Source organism: Sorex araneus, chromosome 5 (assembly GCF_027595985.1).
Source record: "Sorex araneus isolate mSorAra2 chromosome 5, mSorAra2.pri, whole genome shotgun sequence".
Taxonomy (NCBI): Eukaryota; Metazoa; Chordata; class Mammalia; order Eulipotyphla; family Soricidae; genus Sorex; species Sorex araneus.
In genome coordinates, this window is record NC_073306.1 from 29,903,733 (window position 1) to 29,919,328 (window position 15,596).

General features: G+C 46.1%; 1 protein-coding gene across 1 annotated transcript in view; it reads left to right on the forward strand.

The window, feature by feature from the left end:
* The window catches only part of EIF2B3 (eukaryotic translation initiation factor 2B subunit gamma), a 100,726-nt gene that overhangs the window by 70,247 nt on the left and 14,883 nt on the right, over positions 1 to 15,596 (forward strand). The window contains exons 7-10 of the mRNA XM_055139687.1: positions 555 to 682; positions 2,106 to 2,278; positions 3,321 to 3,398; positions 4,107 to 4,255. Of these exons, the coding sequence (XP_054995662.1) occupies positions 555 to 682; positions 2,106 to 2,278; positions 3,321 to 3,398; positions 4,107 to 4,255 (528 nt within the window). The remainder of the gene's footprint in view (positions 1 to 554; positions 683 to 2,105; positions 2,279 to 3,320; positions 3,399 to 4,106; positions 4,256 to 15,596) is intronic.

A 15,596-nucleotide genomic window follows, 5' to 3' on the forward strand; every position in this document is an offset into this window, starting at 1 on the left:
CCAGCCTTGAGCAGAGCCTTTGTTTCTCAGCAACTGCCAGCTTCCTGCCACCCTTCAGTGCTCTCTGCCCTGAGGTGATGTGACAGAAAGGATTTGCCTTTTCCTTACATACAGTTTTCTTTTTTTCTTTAAAATCTCATTGGGATGCACATAGAATATCTCTCCCTCTTTCCTGCTCCCATTCCCCTCTTCCTTCTCCCCTCACTCCCCTGTCTATTTCTCTCTCCCTCCCTTTTCTCCCCCACCCATCAGAATATCATACGTGAAAAGCATGTGTTCCACCACCAAACGTCTACAACCTCAAGAATTCTATTGCGGGGCTGGAGCAATAGCACAGCGGGTAGGGCATTTGCCTTGCATACGGGCAAACCCAGGTTCGATTCTTGGCATCCCATATGGCCCCCTCAGCACCACCAGGGGTGATTCCTCAGTGCAGAGCCAGGAGTAGCCCCAATGCATCATCGGGTGTAACCCAAAAAGCAAAAAAATAAAATTAAATTAAAATTAAAAAAGAATAATTAAAAAAAGAATTCTCCTATTTGCTTTCTTCCTAGATCGATCACTTCCATCCGGAGTGAGCTGATTCCATACCTAGTAAGAAAACAGTTCTCCTCAGCTTCTTCACAACAAGGACAAGAAGAAAAGGAAGAGGATCTAAAGAAAAAGGAACTGAAGTCCTTAGGTCAGTACTTAGTTGGTGACGTGACAATGATAGGGGAGGCAGCATCTTGGGAAGGAGTAGCTGGGGGTACTCAGAGGGCCGAGTACATACATGCTTTGCATGTAGGAGGTCTGAGTTTGATCCCTGGCACTTTGGGATCCCCTGTATTCACAGGAAACAACCCTCTAGAACAGAGCCAGGAGTAGCCCTCTAGCACTGTGGGGTGTGACCCAAAGTCCAGACATTTTTTAATACAAAAGTAGCTGAGGACCAAGCCCAGTGCACAATGCCCACCTCAAGGCAACAGACTCGTGTTCCCCCAACAGGCGAGCCAGGCTAAAGCCAGCTGAGTTCTGGGCCAGCTCCTGTGCCCTGCAGGGATCAGCTAATGGCAAGTCAGGCCCCACTCTGTACTCCTCACCAGAACATTTGACTTTAAATTCCACCCACCCCTTTTCAGTCCCTCTGTTCTCTAGACTCTGGGCAGCCCATTCCTGACTAACTCCAGCCTCTCTCGTCAAAGAGCGAGGAAGGAATATTGTGTTTAATTCGACCAGAGGCCAGCCAGACTCTCTCCTTCCCATGGAGAGCTACAGGCTTGTCTTACTTGCTCTCATATCCCCATGTCCCGGCCTGAGCTCACAGTAGGTATTTCAAAAAAAACCTTATCAAATGAGTAAATGGAACAGTCTAGCCAGATAAGTAAGTTTGCAGGAGTTGGTATCAGGCAGACCTGGCTTCAAAATCAGTCTCTTCCTCTTACTCTGTAGCTGAGGCAGGCTACTCGGTCTTTCTGATAATATAAAAGATCTCAGGATTATTGTTCTAAGAGTTGAAACGCTGAGCCCAGGAACCCTGACTCCAGGTTCTATGCTATTTCTGTCACATCACAAACACTGTGATATATGCCAACATGACCCATCAGTAAAGCCTAGAAACTTGTTTTTGTAACTTCATGATTGAAGAGTCATCTATTTATTTTTGCTTAAAATGCTTGATTGCTGGTCAAATTTACTTGGAGGCAATTTATTTCTTTTGTTTGTTTACTGTTGTTTGGGGGCCACACCCAGCAGTGCTCAGGGCTTATTCCTGGCTCTGCACTCAGGAATCACTCCTGGCAGAGCTCAGGGGACCATATGGAGTGCCAGAGATCGAATCCCAGTCAGCCACATGCCAGGCAAGCGCCCTACTAGTGCTCCAGCCCCACTTGTAGGCTCCTTTTAAGCATTTGTATATGGTGCAGCATCTCAAGCATATAAGAAAGCACATTGCCTCTTTTCACATGACTCAGTCATTCAGATTCGAAGGATTTCCCCCGGGTCCATGATGCCTGGGGTGAGCTCCAGGCGAAGAGGTCTGAGCTGAACCCCCTTTGCAAAACTTCACCGGTTCTGTTTCCCTTCTGCCATCTCTCTCTCACTCGGCCCGGACATTGGTTGTGAAGATATTTACAGTTTTATGAAAGAAGCTCCCTGCGATCCCTGCTGGAATGCCTATCGCGGAGACCAGTGGGAAGACGTGTCCAGGTCTCAAGTCCGCTGCTACGTGCACATCATGAAAGAGGGTCTGTGTTCTCGAGTGAGCACCCTGGGGCTCTACATGGAAGCAAACAGACAGGTGAGCGGGCAGCTTTGGAAGAGCATTCAGGGGCGTTCCTGTTCCTGAAACTGACAGAGCCTTTTGGCTTAATTTTTCACTGGGTGGATACTGACCCCCCAGATGCAAATTAGAGTGGGGGGGAGCCAAGCAGAGTAATAAATTGAGATTGTGAAAAGTGGGGTTGAGTCCCTAGCAGTCCCAGGGATGGGGACAGGGGAACTAGCCTTTACATTGCCATTGTAGCCAGCCCTGGCGAGGCTTTACGGGACCACATATAGCCCTTTGATCAGCATTCTGTCCATACTGGAGAATCAGATAGAGAATGTCTGTGCCTAAGATTTATGGGTAAGATTCAAGGTTATTAAACAGCCTTTCCAGGGCCGGGAGATAATATACACATTAATAACCCAGATGACCACATGGGCCCCCGAGCATTGCCAGGTGTAGCCCTGGGCATCCCCAGCACTGCTGGCGTCACCCAGCTGTCCCTGGAATCACTGACCTGGTTGGCCTGATTGGCTGAAAATTGCCATTGGGACCCCAGACCTCCTGAGCAATGCTTGGAAGACCTTTCCCCAACAACAACAACAAAAAAAATTGTAAATGGTCTTTTCAATTGTCTCCCTAGACTGGAGGGAGATTAGTGTGACCTTTCCCCTCAGTACTTTTTTTTTATGGCTGGCAAAGAACATATATCAGCCTCTCTGGGTCTTTCCCGCCAGAAAATCTGTCTGACCTGAGTGCTCGCTTCATACATGATGAACAGCGGGTCAGGGATATGAACAGGAACCTGTGGTGACTGTGGTCAAGACATCAGGTGCTCCTTCCCCTCGGTGCTCCTGCTGCCAAGCTGAGGGGATCCTCACATCTTATTAAGACCAGAAAGCAGTTGAATTAAACAATCCTCATCGTCGGGGGATACATCAGCCTCTGCTCTGACCGCCTGGGTAGGACTCGCTGGCTGAGAACTTCCCGTGTCTGTGACAGAGCTTTAGGTGCTACCTACTGTGTTTTCAGGCATTCCTGGTTTTACTTTAATGACCAAACTTCTTTCTTCAAGGTGCCCAAATTGCTGCCTATTCTCTGTCCGGAAGAATCACTGGTCCATTCATCAGCACAGATTGTAAATAAACATCTGGTAAGTGCTCCCCTGCTCAGGGCAGGCAGGAAACAGTCTACAGGGGGGCACCTTGTCCCAAGAAACTGAACTGGGTCCTCTCTAACACTGAACCTTATTGACCCCAAGGAAATCCCAAATTCTTTTTGGTAAGAAAATTGCATCTCCTCACCTTGGCACTCAGAAGACGGTCTGGACAGGTGCTAATCCCAGCCATACAGTAAACCCTATAAGGAAAAATTCATTATAATCTGGAGACTTAAGACACACAAGGTTTTTGGCTTTATTCCCTGATTTGAATTCTCTCTTCAAAGAAAGTTGGGGCATGAGTGGTAGTTGATTTTCTTTTTTCAGTGCTGGGAATCAAACTTAGGGCCTCATATATGCCAGATGAGTGCTGTATCCACTGAACTACAATGCCCATCCAAGCGAGTATTCATAAGGGCCAAGGTATAACTCAGTGGTAAAGCCACATGCCTTGCATGCCTAAGTTCAATTTCTGGCACCAAAAAAATTAAGAGTGCATTTTCATACAAATGCCTAAACGTATGTTTGAGTTGGCCTCAGAAATACTGTCACCTTTTCCTGGGAAACACAAAAAAAATGGTGCTCCCTCTTACTGAAGTGTCTCTAGGGAAAGATTCCATTAGACTCTACTCAAGGGATCTAGGGAATTGTTTTGCAGCTAATTGAAATGAATGAACAAGGTTGTATATTCTCACTTTGTAGGTTGGCGCTGACACCCTCATCGGACCAGATACACAGGTGGGAGAGAAGTCATCTATCAAGCATTCAGTCATTGGATCATCCTGTGTCATAAGAGACAGAGTGACTATCACCAATTGCCTTCTCATGGACTCAGTCACTGTGGAGGAAGGGTATGTTTCCCCTTGTGACCATGAAGGCAGAGTTTTTGGTATCCCTGGGGGACTTTGAGGGACAAGCCAGCCTTAAAAAAAAAAAAATGAGGGGCTGGAGTGATAGCACAGTGAGTAGGGCATGTACCTTGCAGGTGGCTGACCCGGGTTCAATTCCCAGCATCCAATATGGTCCCCTGAGCACTGCCAGGGGTGATTCCTGAGTGCAGAGCCAGGAGTAACCCCTATGCATAGCCAGGTGTGACCCAAAAAGAAAAAAAAAAAAAAGAAACCAAAATGAAATTCACATTGGGAAGGGAGAAAGAAGAAATGATGGAGGAGCAAATAGTACCTGTGTTCTCCAAGGCCTTGGTTTTGATTTCATGATGACATTGGTCTCTGAAAAGCATTTACAGTGGCCTTCTTATGATAGCTGTAGTCTTGGGGGAAGTTGCCTTTGCTGGCTTTGATAGTCTATTTGATTGGATGGTTACCGTTACAGTAGTGTAATTAGGGGCTGGCGTGATAGTATAGTGGGCAGGGCACTTGCCTTGCATGCAGTCCTCAGCACCCCACATAGTCCCCTGAGCACCACCAGGCGTGGCCCAAAAACCTAAACCAAAAAATAATGTGAAGCATATCTTTTCCCAGAAACATCTCCTTTTTATCTTAGTTCCAAGTTCACCACTTCATTGCTACCTTAAGTAATCTGTCTTAAATTGTCAAATCAGACAGTTTTATTTTCCTCATAGCATTTTAATGTCTGGCCGTATCGTATTTATTTGTCTCTTGTAAATAAAATATTAGTTTTAGAGTGTAAATACCTTATATTTCTGTTTCACTGTTATATCTGGAGGGCTGCAGGATCTCACCAAATATTCATTATATAAAAGAATAGTAAATAATTCATAATGACTAGACTGTAGAATTCAAAGAGGAATATATATGATAGGACAAAGTAGCTGTATCCATGGAAAAGGACCAGATCTTGGTCTGTCCCCTAGGCAATTTAGTAGATTATAGTAGCACTGTAGCACTATAGTCCCATTGTTCATCCATTTGCTTGAGCAGGCACCAGTAATGTCTCCATTGTGAGACTTGTTGTTACTGTTTTTGGCATATCGAATATACCACGGGTAGCTTGCCAGGCCCTGCTGTGTAGGGGGGATACTCTCAGTAGCTTGCCGGGCTCTCTGAGAGGGACGGAGGAATCGAACCCAGGTTGGCTACGTGCAAGCCTACTTGCTGTGCTATCGCTCCAGCCCCAAAACTGAGGAAATATTAATACGGTGATAAACACTAAAATAAGATTATTACTGTCTGGCCCTATCGTATTTATTTGTCTCTTGTAAATAAAATATTAGTTTTAGAGTATAATTTTTCAATATAAATTGAAAGAGAAAAATTAAGGAAATTTCCCAGGTTTCTTGCTCAGACAGTAAAGTTTTTTAGGAAAATTTCCTAAGAACCTTACTTATACTGAGAAATCAGTGAGACAGACTCAGGAGATAACGCGAAGAGCCGGTGCACATGCTCTGTTTGCCTAAGATGCAGGCTCAATCTCAGCACCACATGGTCCCCTGAGCACCACAGGGAGCAACCTCTGATCTCAGAGCTGGGATTAATAGCCCCTGGGCAGCACCAGATAAGGCTCAAGAAACAAAAATAAATAGATCAGTAAGAGAGGACCAAGACTTGTAGAGTAGAAGGCAGGGAAATGACAGGTTCCATTTGGACCAAGTTGAGTTTGCAGCGCTTTGCAGGATTCCTTGATGCGCACAACTGGAGCTCAGGAAAGAAATGTGTGCATTAGTTCAGATTTGGGGGTGGTCACAAGAGGCAGCAATTGAAGCCAAGGGAGTATATGAGATCACTCAAGGAGAATGTGCCATATGAAAGAAGCCAAGTCGAAGCCTTGTAGAACATCAGCAATTTTAGACCTAAACTAGGACTCTAAGGAGGCTGATGACAGTGAAGGGTAATAGGGGGAAAGGAAATGTCATTTAATAGGTAAATCTCTGATTTTGGAGAAACAGGGTAGATGTTGGTGAAACCAATGAAATAAAGAAGGGTAGGATTAGCATTTTGTATTTGTTTCTGGACCACACCCAGCAGTGCTCAGGACCTGCTCTTGGCTCTGCACTCAGGAATCACTCCTGGCAGCCTTGGGGGACCATACAGGATGCCTGGATGCAGTAATCGAACCTGTGTTAGCTACATGCAAGGCGAGTGCCCTACCTGTTATACTCTCACTCCAGCCCAGATTAGCATATTTATGGAGCTAAAAGGTGTCTGAGATCAGTGGTATTTGTAGGATCTCCAGTTATATGGAGATATCTGGTAGTCATTTGTGATCTGAGGTTAGAAGAGGTCAGACCAGAGATTTAAGTCTTTGTCTCCTTGTGCCAGAGAGATAGAACAGAGGGCAGAGGCCTTGCCTTGCAAGCAGTTTGCATCCCTGGTCCCTGAGCTCAGAACCTGGAGTAAGCCCTGAGTAGGTGTGACCCAAACACTCCCCGCAAAAATAAATCTGATTATTTGTGCCTGATTTTCTCATTATAAAATGGGATGAAAACTAAACCACATCATAGATTTATTGAGAATACTAAATGAATTAATAGACATAAAATACTTAGAACGGAGGCTGGAGCAAGCAGTACATCAGATGGGGCATTTGCCTTGCATGGAGCTGACCCGGAGTCGATTCCTGACACACCAAATGTTCTTCAGGTACCTTCGGGAGTGATCCCTGAGTGCAAAGCCAGGAGTAAGCCACGAGCATTGCTGGGTGTAACCGAAAAATGTACTTAGAATAGTGCTGTGCACACAGAATATTAGCTTCTGTTACATTATTATCATCATTAGCACTGTCATCATTACTTTTTCTCATCTCACAGAATGGGTATATTGTCAGCACTGTCTTTCTGAAGAATAATCCTGGTGCCAGAAAGATAGCTTGAAGGATTGAGCACATACTGTACATGCAAGAGGCCCAGATTTGATCCCGATACTGCATAGTACCTGGAGCATTACTAGGAGTAGCCCTAGAGCATCACCAGATATGTTCGAAAGACTAAATAAATACATAAGTAAACAAAAGGGCCAGAGAGATAGATCAATGGCTTAAGCATATATTTTGAATACAGGAAACCGAAGTCAACCCCTGACACTGCTAAATGTCCCGGAGGTAGCCCTGACCATTGCCAGATATGGCACAAAACCCAACAAATTTTAAATAAGTAAATAAAATTAAAATAAATAATATTTCTAGCTAGTTTAGTAGGTAGGGCTCCCATTTTGCACACGGCCAACCTGTGTTAGATCTCCAGCACCCCATATAGTCCCCCAAGCACTACGAAGTCTGGCCTCAAAATTAATTAATTAATTAATTAAATAAACTTCAGGGTCCCTCATGATCTAGCTCTCTCTGACATTTAATTTTGGAATGTTAGGGTGGGATGGAGCCTGTGAAACCATCCAAAACAAAGGGTGCATTTTTATAGCTGAATAAAGTGTGGTATTCCGGATTCTTTCTCCTTGCACCCCTGCTATTTCATGTCCCCCTTGAGATTCATGGAGCCAGAGAGATTGTACAGGAGCTAAGGCACTTGCCTTACATGCTGCCACCCATGTGGTTTCCTTAGCACTGTAGCGCTGTCGTCCCATTGTTCATAGATTTGCTCGTATGGGCACCAGTAATGTCTTCATTGTGAGACTTGTTACTGTTTTTGGCATATGAATATGCCACGGGTAGCTTGCCAGGCTCTGCCGTGCGGGCAGGATACTCTCAGTAGTTTGCTGGGTTCTTGGAGAGGGGCAGAGGAATGGTTCCCTGAGCGTCTTTGGGAATGACCACCAGAGTACTATCAGATATGGACCAAACCTCCACCAAAAAAAAAAAAATTAGAAGATTTCATGCATCAGACTGAAAGGCATCAGTAGTGAAACCCAGAATTACTTTTGTCCTTTTGACCCCAGGGGTTCAGAGTAACTCATACAGCTGTTTAACTTTCAATTTTTTCTCATTGTTCCCTCAGACCTTCTGAGGAAGACGGTTCCATAATTTTGCCATTTGCCCTAATTAGCAGCCACTCACTCCCCACCTGTACTAGAAGCACAGCCCTTTAGCACCTTTTTTCTGTCCAGCGTCACTGCACTCAGTTGGCCTCAAGAGGAAGCCATGACCCTCTAAGGAACTCCCTGCTTGTTTATTGGGAAGATGTGTCCCCGAAAAGACCTGACATCCCAGAGTCAGTGGCTCTTTTTGAGGACCCCTAATGCTGGCTTCCCTAATAAGGTTTCTAGCTGGGAGTATTTTAGGTGGTGACTGTTACTTATAAGTTTCCCAAATAACCATGTTGCGGTAAAGCTACAGGCAGCCCCCATGGGGCTAATGACTAGGAAGGCTATTAGCGATTACACAACTGTGCAAATAAGCTCTGAGGTGAGCTCAGACATCCTGCCTCCCCTCCAAACTGTTCTCCGTATTTTTTCAGGTTATTTAGTTTTAATTACTTACGGTAAATTTGGGGAGGTATTTAAATAGCGATCCCATGAGACTTGATTGCGTGCTGCTATTACTTCTGAACCGAGTGGTAAGAGTAGGTACTTGAATTTGTCCAGAAGGGAGTTTCTCGTGTTCTTGATTGGCTTGTCTCTGCCAGCCGTGGGGAGCTGCCGAGGCTTTCTGGACAGTGGCTTGGACACCTGCCCAAGGTCCTCGGGGCTTGAGGGATGCTAATGGGACCACCTTGGGGAAGGTGTAGGCGGGACTGTGCAGAGAAGGCTCCTGTCTGTCTTTCTCATTTTCTGCTACTTCTAATTTATATGACAGCTGATGCTCAGGAATTCAAAGTCTAGAGAAAAACGTTGTCTAAGCCTACATTGTCTGTCCTGAGTTTCAAGTCGTTGGCAGTTGGTTCTGAGCAACAGTTCCTGCATTTCATCCTTGTCCAATGTAAATGGCCCAAGATGCAGTGTAGTGTAGAACCTCCCACGCAGACAGGCGAGGGAACCAGGGTGCCCTGCAGGTCTCCCTCACTCTCTGCAGGCAGCAAGTACAGCCTTCAGAGCCACGCAAGATACTGTTCCTTCTCATTGTCACTCCAAGTGTCCTCTTGATCTGTACTCAACTGGCTGCCCTGCCCACTGGGTCCCTTACTATTATTCCTGACATTTATTCTGCCTGAATTTCCTTTAAGAACTCTTTCCCTGTAGAAATCTTACCTGTTGTCCAAGGTCCAACCCACAGTCCAGCTTCTCCATGTAGTCTTTTTACGTTTGGGTTTTGGCCACACTGGGCAGTCCTCAAGGCTTACTCTGTGCCCAAGGGTAACACCTGGCAGATTTGGGATCTTGTGGGATGACAGAGATCGAACTTGTGCTGGCCTCATGCAAGGCAAACACTGACCCACTATAATATTGCTCTGCCCCCTCCCTGTCTATACTCTTCTTGAATTATCCTAGGGAGAAATGCTTTCTATCACATCTGTTTCCCTGTGAATCCCAAATACTTTATTTATACTTATGTGACACATACCTCTTTTTTGTTTTGGTATTTTTTTTTGCTTTTTGGGTCACACCCAGCGATGCACAGGGGTTACTCCTGGTCCTACACTCAGGAATTACTCCTGGCGGTGCTCAGGGGACCATATGGGATGTTGGGATTCGAACCCGGGTCGGCCGCGTGCAAGGCAAACACCCTACCCGCTGTGCTATCGCTCCAGCCCCTGAGAAAAAAATTTTTTTTTGTGAGGGACACATTCCTCGATGTACAGGGGTTACTCCTGGTTCATGCACTCAGGAATTACTCCTGGTAGTGCTCGGGGGACCATATGGAAAGCTGGGAATCAAACCCTGGTCAGCCACTTGCAAGGCAAATGCCCTACTCACTGTGCTATCACTTTAACCCTGGGGAGATATTTTTTGAATACAGAATACTTTTCATATGTCTTTAAATTCCTAACACTATATTTTTTTATTTTTATTTTTTTTTTTCTTTTTGGGTCAAACCAGGTATTGCACAGGGGTTACTCCTGGCTCATGCACTCAGGAATTACTCCTGACGGTGCTCAGGGGACCGTATGGGATGCTGGGAATCAAACCCGGGTCAGCGGCGTGCAAGGCAAACGCCCTACCCGCTGTGCTATCACTCCAGCCCCTCTTTTTTCCTTTTATTTTTTTTAAGTGAATTAAGGTAGTTTTTATTGAATGAAACTTGCTTAGAAATATGTGAAACAATGGGCCAGAGCGATAGTACAGGCGGCAGAGTGCTTGCCTTGCACGTGGCCAAGCTGGGTTCCATCCACAGCATCTCTTATGGTCCTCCAAGCATCACCAGGAGTAATTCCTGAGTGTAGAGCCACTAATAACTCCTGAGCATTGCCTGGTATGGCCCAGAAACCAAAGAAAGGAAGGAAAAGAAAGGAGGGAGGGAGAAAAAGAGAAGTGTGTTCAAGAGAAAACACAGGCTTTCTCCAGAGTGGAAAAAAGAAGCAAAGTAACAAGCAAGAAGGATACATGTTCAAGGCACAACAAGGGCTTGAGGAGCAAGCCCTAACACTAAATTTTCTATATTCCACTTGTACCTCAGATGTGTTTCCTAAGAGAAAAATAAAGCTCCCTGCCAAGTGTGTTGAAAGAGCCACCAATTCGGGAACCACGAAGTACCATCGGGTTTGGCCCAGAAAACAACAAAACAGACAAAAAAATAATAATAGGGGTTGGAGCGAGAGTACAGCGGGCTGCACACAGCCAACCTTGGTTTGTTACCTGATACCCCATATGGTTCCCTGAGCCCCACCAGGAGTAAGTCCAGAGCACAGCAAGGGGTGGACCCAAAATCAAAAACAACAATAATAATAATAATAATAATACAACTCAGTGCTCAACCAAAAGTATGACCTTCAGACAAAGGGGATGGAAGGGGGATAAATAATAATAATGACAATAGTGCATGACTGTCCATCAAGAACACCTGGGTCTGCAGCACCCTTTGGGCTGTGACTGGGGGCTTTGTCACCGGGGAGAGATGGATGACTCAGCCATTATCTTTGCACTAATGGAGTGTTGACTTAAAACAGACCTTAGTCAGATGCCTAGAAAAACGGCCTCTATCTCCAGTTCTGTACTCTCCTCTCCCCCTCAAGTCATGAGTAGTTGAGAAAGCTTGCCAGCTCATAGCCGGAGCAGAGCCCGCCTGTCCTCAGTCGTGGAGAGGTGGTTCCCACCAAATAATGCCAGAGCAGCTGTGGGCGCAGAAGTCCATGATGCCGTGGGACCACCAGCCACTGTGGCACGTCGCTTAACCTCGCTTAATTTCTCCCTGTAAAAATTAGAATAAATTCCATCACTCCTGCAGGTTTCCCAAAAGAACTGCAACATAAAGGAAGTCCTAGCTACAACAGAAGAGGAGTGAGAACTTGAGACATTCTTGCTTCCCAGCTCATGGCTTCTTCCTCCTCTAAAGTGGCCAATTTTTTTTTTAATTGAATAACCGTGAGATACAGTTAAGCTTTCATAATTGAGTTTCAATCATATAATGATTGAACATCCATTCCTCTACCAGCATACATTTCCCACCACCAATATCCCAGTACCCCTCCCGCCTCCCCCATCCCACCCCACCCCCTGCCTCTATGGCAGACACTTTCCTTCTTACTCTCTTCTACCTTTGGGCATTATGGTTCATGCAGTGTTCTTGTTGTAGGCTTGTTTTCTCACAGCTAGCTCTCCACTGAAGCACCAGGGCTTTCAGGACAGTTTTCCTGTACCTTTGCTTAAATTTGACCCCACCAAGGAAATATTTGTTCCATCAAGTGGACCAAAAGCCCCATTAATCTGGGCCATTTTAAGCGGATTTTTTGGCCACATGCAAGGCAAGTGCCTTCTCCGCTGTACTATTTCTCTGGCCACCTTCTCTAGAGTTTTGCAGGAAGTTACCTCCTCCCCTGACTTAAGCCTGATCAAAAGAGGCAGCCATTACTCTGGAATGGCCACTGGAGAGGACTTGTCTGATGTGGTGTCAGCCCTGTCACACACACACACACACACACACACACACACTTCCAGTAAAATCCTTAATTTTGGAGTTTCTGGGCAGAGGAAAAGCTTTTTTTTTTTTTCTTTTTGGGTCACACCTGGCAATGCACAGGGGTTACTCCTGGCTCTGCACTCAGGAATTACTCCTGGTGATGCTCAGGGGACCATATGGAATGCTGGGATTTGAACCTGGGTCGGCCACGTGCAAGGCAAACGCCCTACCCGCTGTGCTATCACTCCAGCCCCTGGAAAAGCTATTTTGGCTTGAAATTTTTCAGAGTATTTCTGCCTTGCTCATGGAGTTAACTTCACATTTTACCAGGTGTGGTTCACCTCAGATTCTTCCACAGCAGCAAGAGCGTCCAGAGAGGGCCCTCAGTCCACTCACTGCCACACTGCAAGCCCATGGTGGTTCATGTCTCAGAGGAAGCTGTGTTCCAACTAGGTGAAACAAGCAAGAGCAGAGGTTCCTGGGAACCACCAACTGACATGCTGAACCTCCGGGGAGGCCAAGCTGGACACTGCTGCAGCAGTCTGACCTTATCCCTCCACGCCCTTCCTTCTGGAAAGGCTTATTCCTGCTAGCTCAGATTCCAACATAGCCAATTAGTTGTCTAAACTGTAGCTCTTTTTGTTTGTTTGTTTGTTTGTTTGTTTTTGTTGTTGTTTTTGGGTCACACCTGGCGATGTACAGGGGTTACTCCTGGCTCATGCACTCAGGAATTACTCCTGGCTGTGCTCGGAGGACCATATGGAATGCTGGGAATCGAACCTAGGTCGGCCGCGTGCAAGGCAAACACCCTACCTGCTGTGCTATCACTCCAGCCCCTCAAATGTAGCTCTTTATGTTTCTGCTAGTTGAGGGGGTTTTGTGTGTTTGTATGTGTGGTGTTTTGTTTTTGCCTTGTTTGTTGCCTGCTGACTGTTTACCTCTTGCCTAGCTCCAGAGCCTGAGTCTCCAATTCTTCAGCTTATCAGCCCTTTTTTCCATGTTGGGAAAAACTGCTCCAGAGCATACATTCTCAGGCTCTTAAATCGTGGAGCAGGGGGCCGGAGAGAGTCCAGGGTGTAAGGTGCATGCTTTGCCACCCACATTACTGGGTAATCCCTGGCACGGAGGGTCTCAGCAGCACTGCATCCTTGAAGTCTAGTGTTGAATCACAAGCCAGTTGGCCTAGAAACTCTGGGAGGAGGCCCAGGCCTCTTGAACAGGATGCAAGCCCCCCATCCCCCCTGGGGAGGAGGAGGCGGGGAGGCTTCAGTGACAAACTAGAACCAACTCTAATAAAACAACTCTTGGTGGGCCCAAGAGCAAGTAGAGGGTTAAGGCTGCCTTGTAAGCATCCCACAGTCTTGTAAGCACCTTCTATAATCCCAAGAACTGCCAGGAGTGATGCCTGAGCACAGAGCCAAGAGTAAGCCCTAAGCACCACCTGGTGTGGCCCCCCAACCAAAACAAACAAGAGAAGTTTGTCCTAGGATGCTCTGTATCTGAGACTTTCTGTATTTCCTTACTACTCTTTTGGGGGAAATGCTCCCCAAGGAGTACCCTAAATGCTGACGAGGCGGCTTTGCCAAAGGCAAAGGGCAACTTGGAAAGATTGGAAGGTCCCTGAAGGCCCACCCACGGAGTGTATGTACCCTGAGTTTGGGCCAGACACACACTGCCCTTCTCTAGCCCAGGCCTCAGAGTTGCTATCGCTTTGGCCTTTTGATGCTTCCCAACAGGATTTAACCTTCTGGAAAATCAGAGATAAAGAAGACTCTGGAATTCCATAAAGGGCAAGAGTTTCTCTAAACTAAAGTTCTGGCATTTGAGAAGACTCTTTTGGAGTGGCCTGTGCATTGGTAGTTACAGTCTTTGAAAATGTCCTTTCCTCATCCTTCATGCCTTCTGGATCGCTTAGGATTTTTGTTCTTGGTTGATTTTTTGTTTTGTTTTGTTTTAGTTTTGTTTAAGTCAGTGTTTCCCAGTTGGAGGATGCTCTCCTCTGCAAGGCTCCGGGACAGTCTGGAGACCGTAGCAGCCTCGGTGCAGTTGGGGTCACTTTCTATTTGTTTGCTTTATCTTTTTTCTCCCTCTTTTTGACTTTTTTTGGTCACACCCAGTGATACTCCTGACTCTGCACTCAGAAATTAGCAAGGCAAACATCCTACCCGCTGTACTATTGCTCTAACCCCCGTCTGTTAATTTTTTTTAAAGAAGGTAAATTTGGAACTGGAGTGATAGTACAGCAGGTAGGGCATTTGCCTTGCACGCGGCTGACCCGGGTTCAAATCCCAGCATCCCATATGGTCCCCTGAGCACCGCCAGGAGTAATTCCTGAGTGCAGAGCTAGGAGTAACCCCTGAGCATCTACAGGTGTGACCCAAAAAGCAAAAAAAAAAAAAAAAAAACATAAAGAAGGTAAATTTCCAGATCCTGGATCCTCTGTGATCCCCACCCCATAGATCTGTTTATTTCATTTCTCCCACTTTCTGACCCATTAGAGTACTGAATAGTTCCTTTAGGAATTGCACTGTAGCACTGTCGTCCTTGTTGCTCATCGATTTGCTTAAGCGGGCACCAGTAACGTCTCCATTGTGAGACTTGTTACTGTTTTTGGCATATCGAATACACCACAGGGAGCTTGCCAGGCTCTGCCGTGCAGGCGGGATACTCTCAGTAGCTTGCCGGGCTCTCCGAGAGGGGTGGAGGAATAGAACCCGGGTTGGCCGCGTGCAAGGCAAATGCCCTACCCACTGTGCTGTCGCTCCAGTCCTTTAGGAATTAGGAAGACAAAAGTTCTTACAGAGCCAACTCAGCTCGGAAAAAGAACTTGGTAGTCCTATAGTTTTTCTCCCTTGTGTGACATTATGATGAAATGTGTGGATTCTGTCTCTTGTTTTTGTCCCAACCCAAGCAGTGCTCAGAAACTGCTCCAAACTCAGTGCTCTGGAGGGACATGCAGTGCCATTGACTGAACCTGGGCCTCTAGTATGCAGGGCCTGCACAATAGTCCTTTGAGCTACCTGTTTGGCCCCTGAAGGTGCAGATCCTGAAGTTAAGCATACCTGAATTTGAATTCACTAGTTGGCACTCAGTGTGGTTTGGGGTTGATGTCTCTAAATATTACTTTATCTGCAAAATGTGGGTTCTTTTATCCTACATCAAAGGTGAAAATGATATTCCAGAATCAGCTTCTGGTTTGTTTGTTTGCTTTTTTTTTTGGTTTTGTAACATAAGCTCTCCATCTCAGGCCTACCAAAAACGTTGTAGGTACCAGGACAGTGAGAGTGTTCTTGTTTATTGTTCACACTACCCAGGTGATGTTTTCTGATG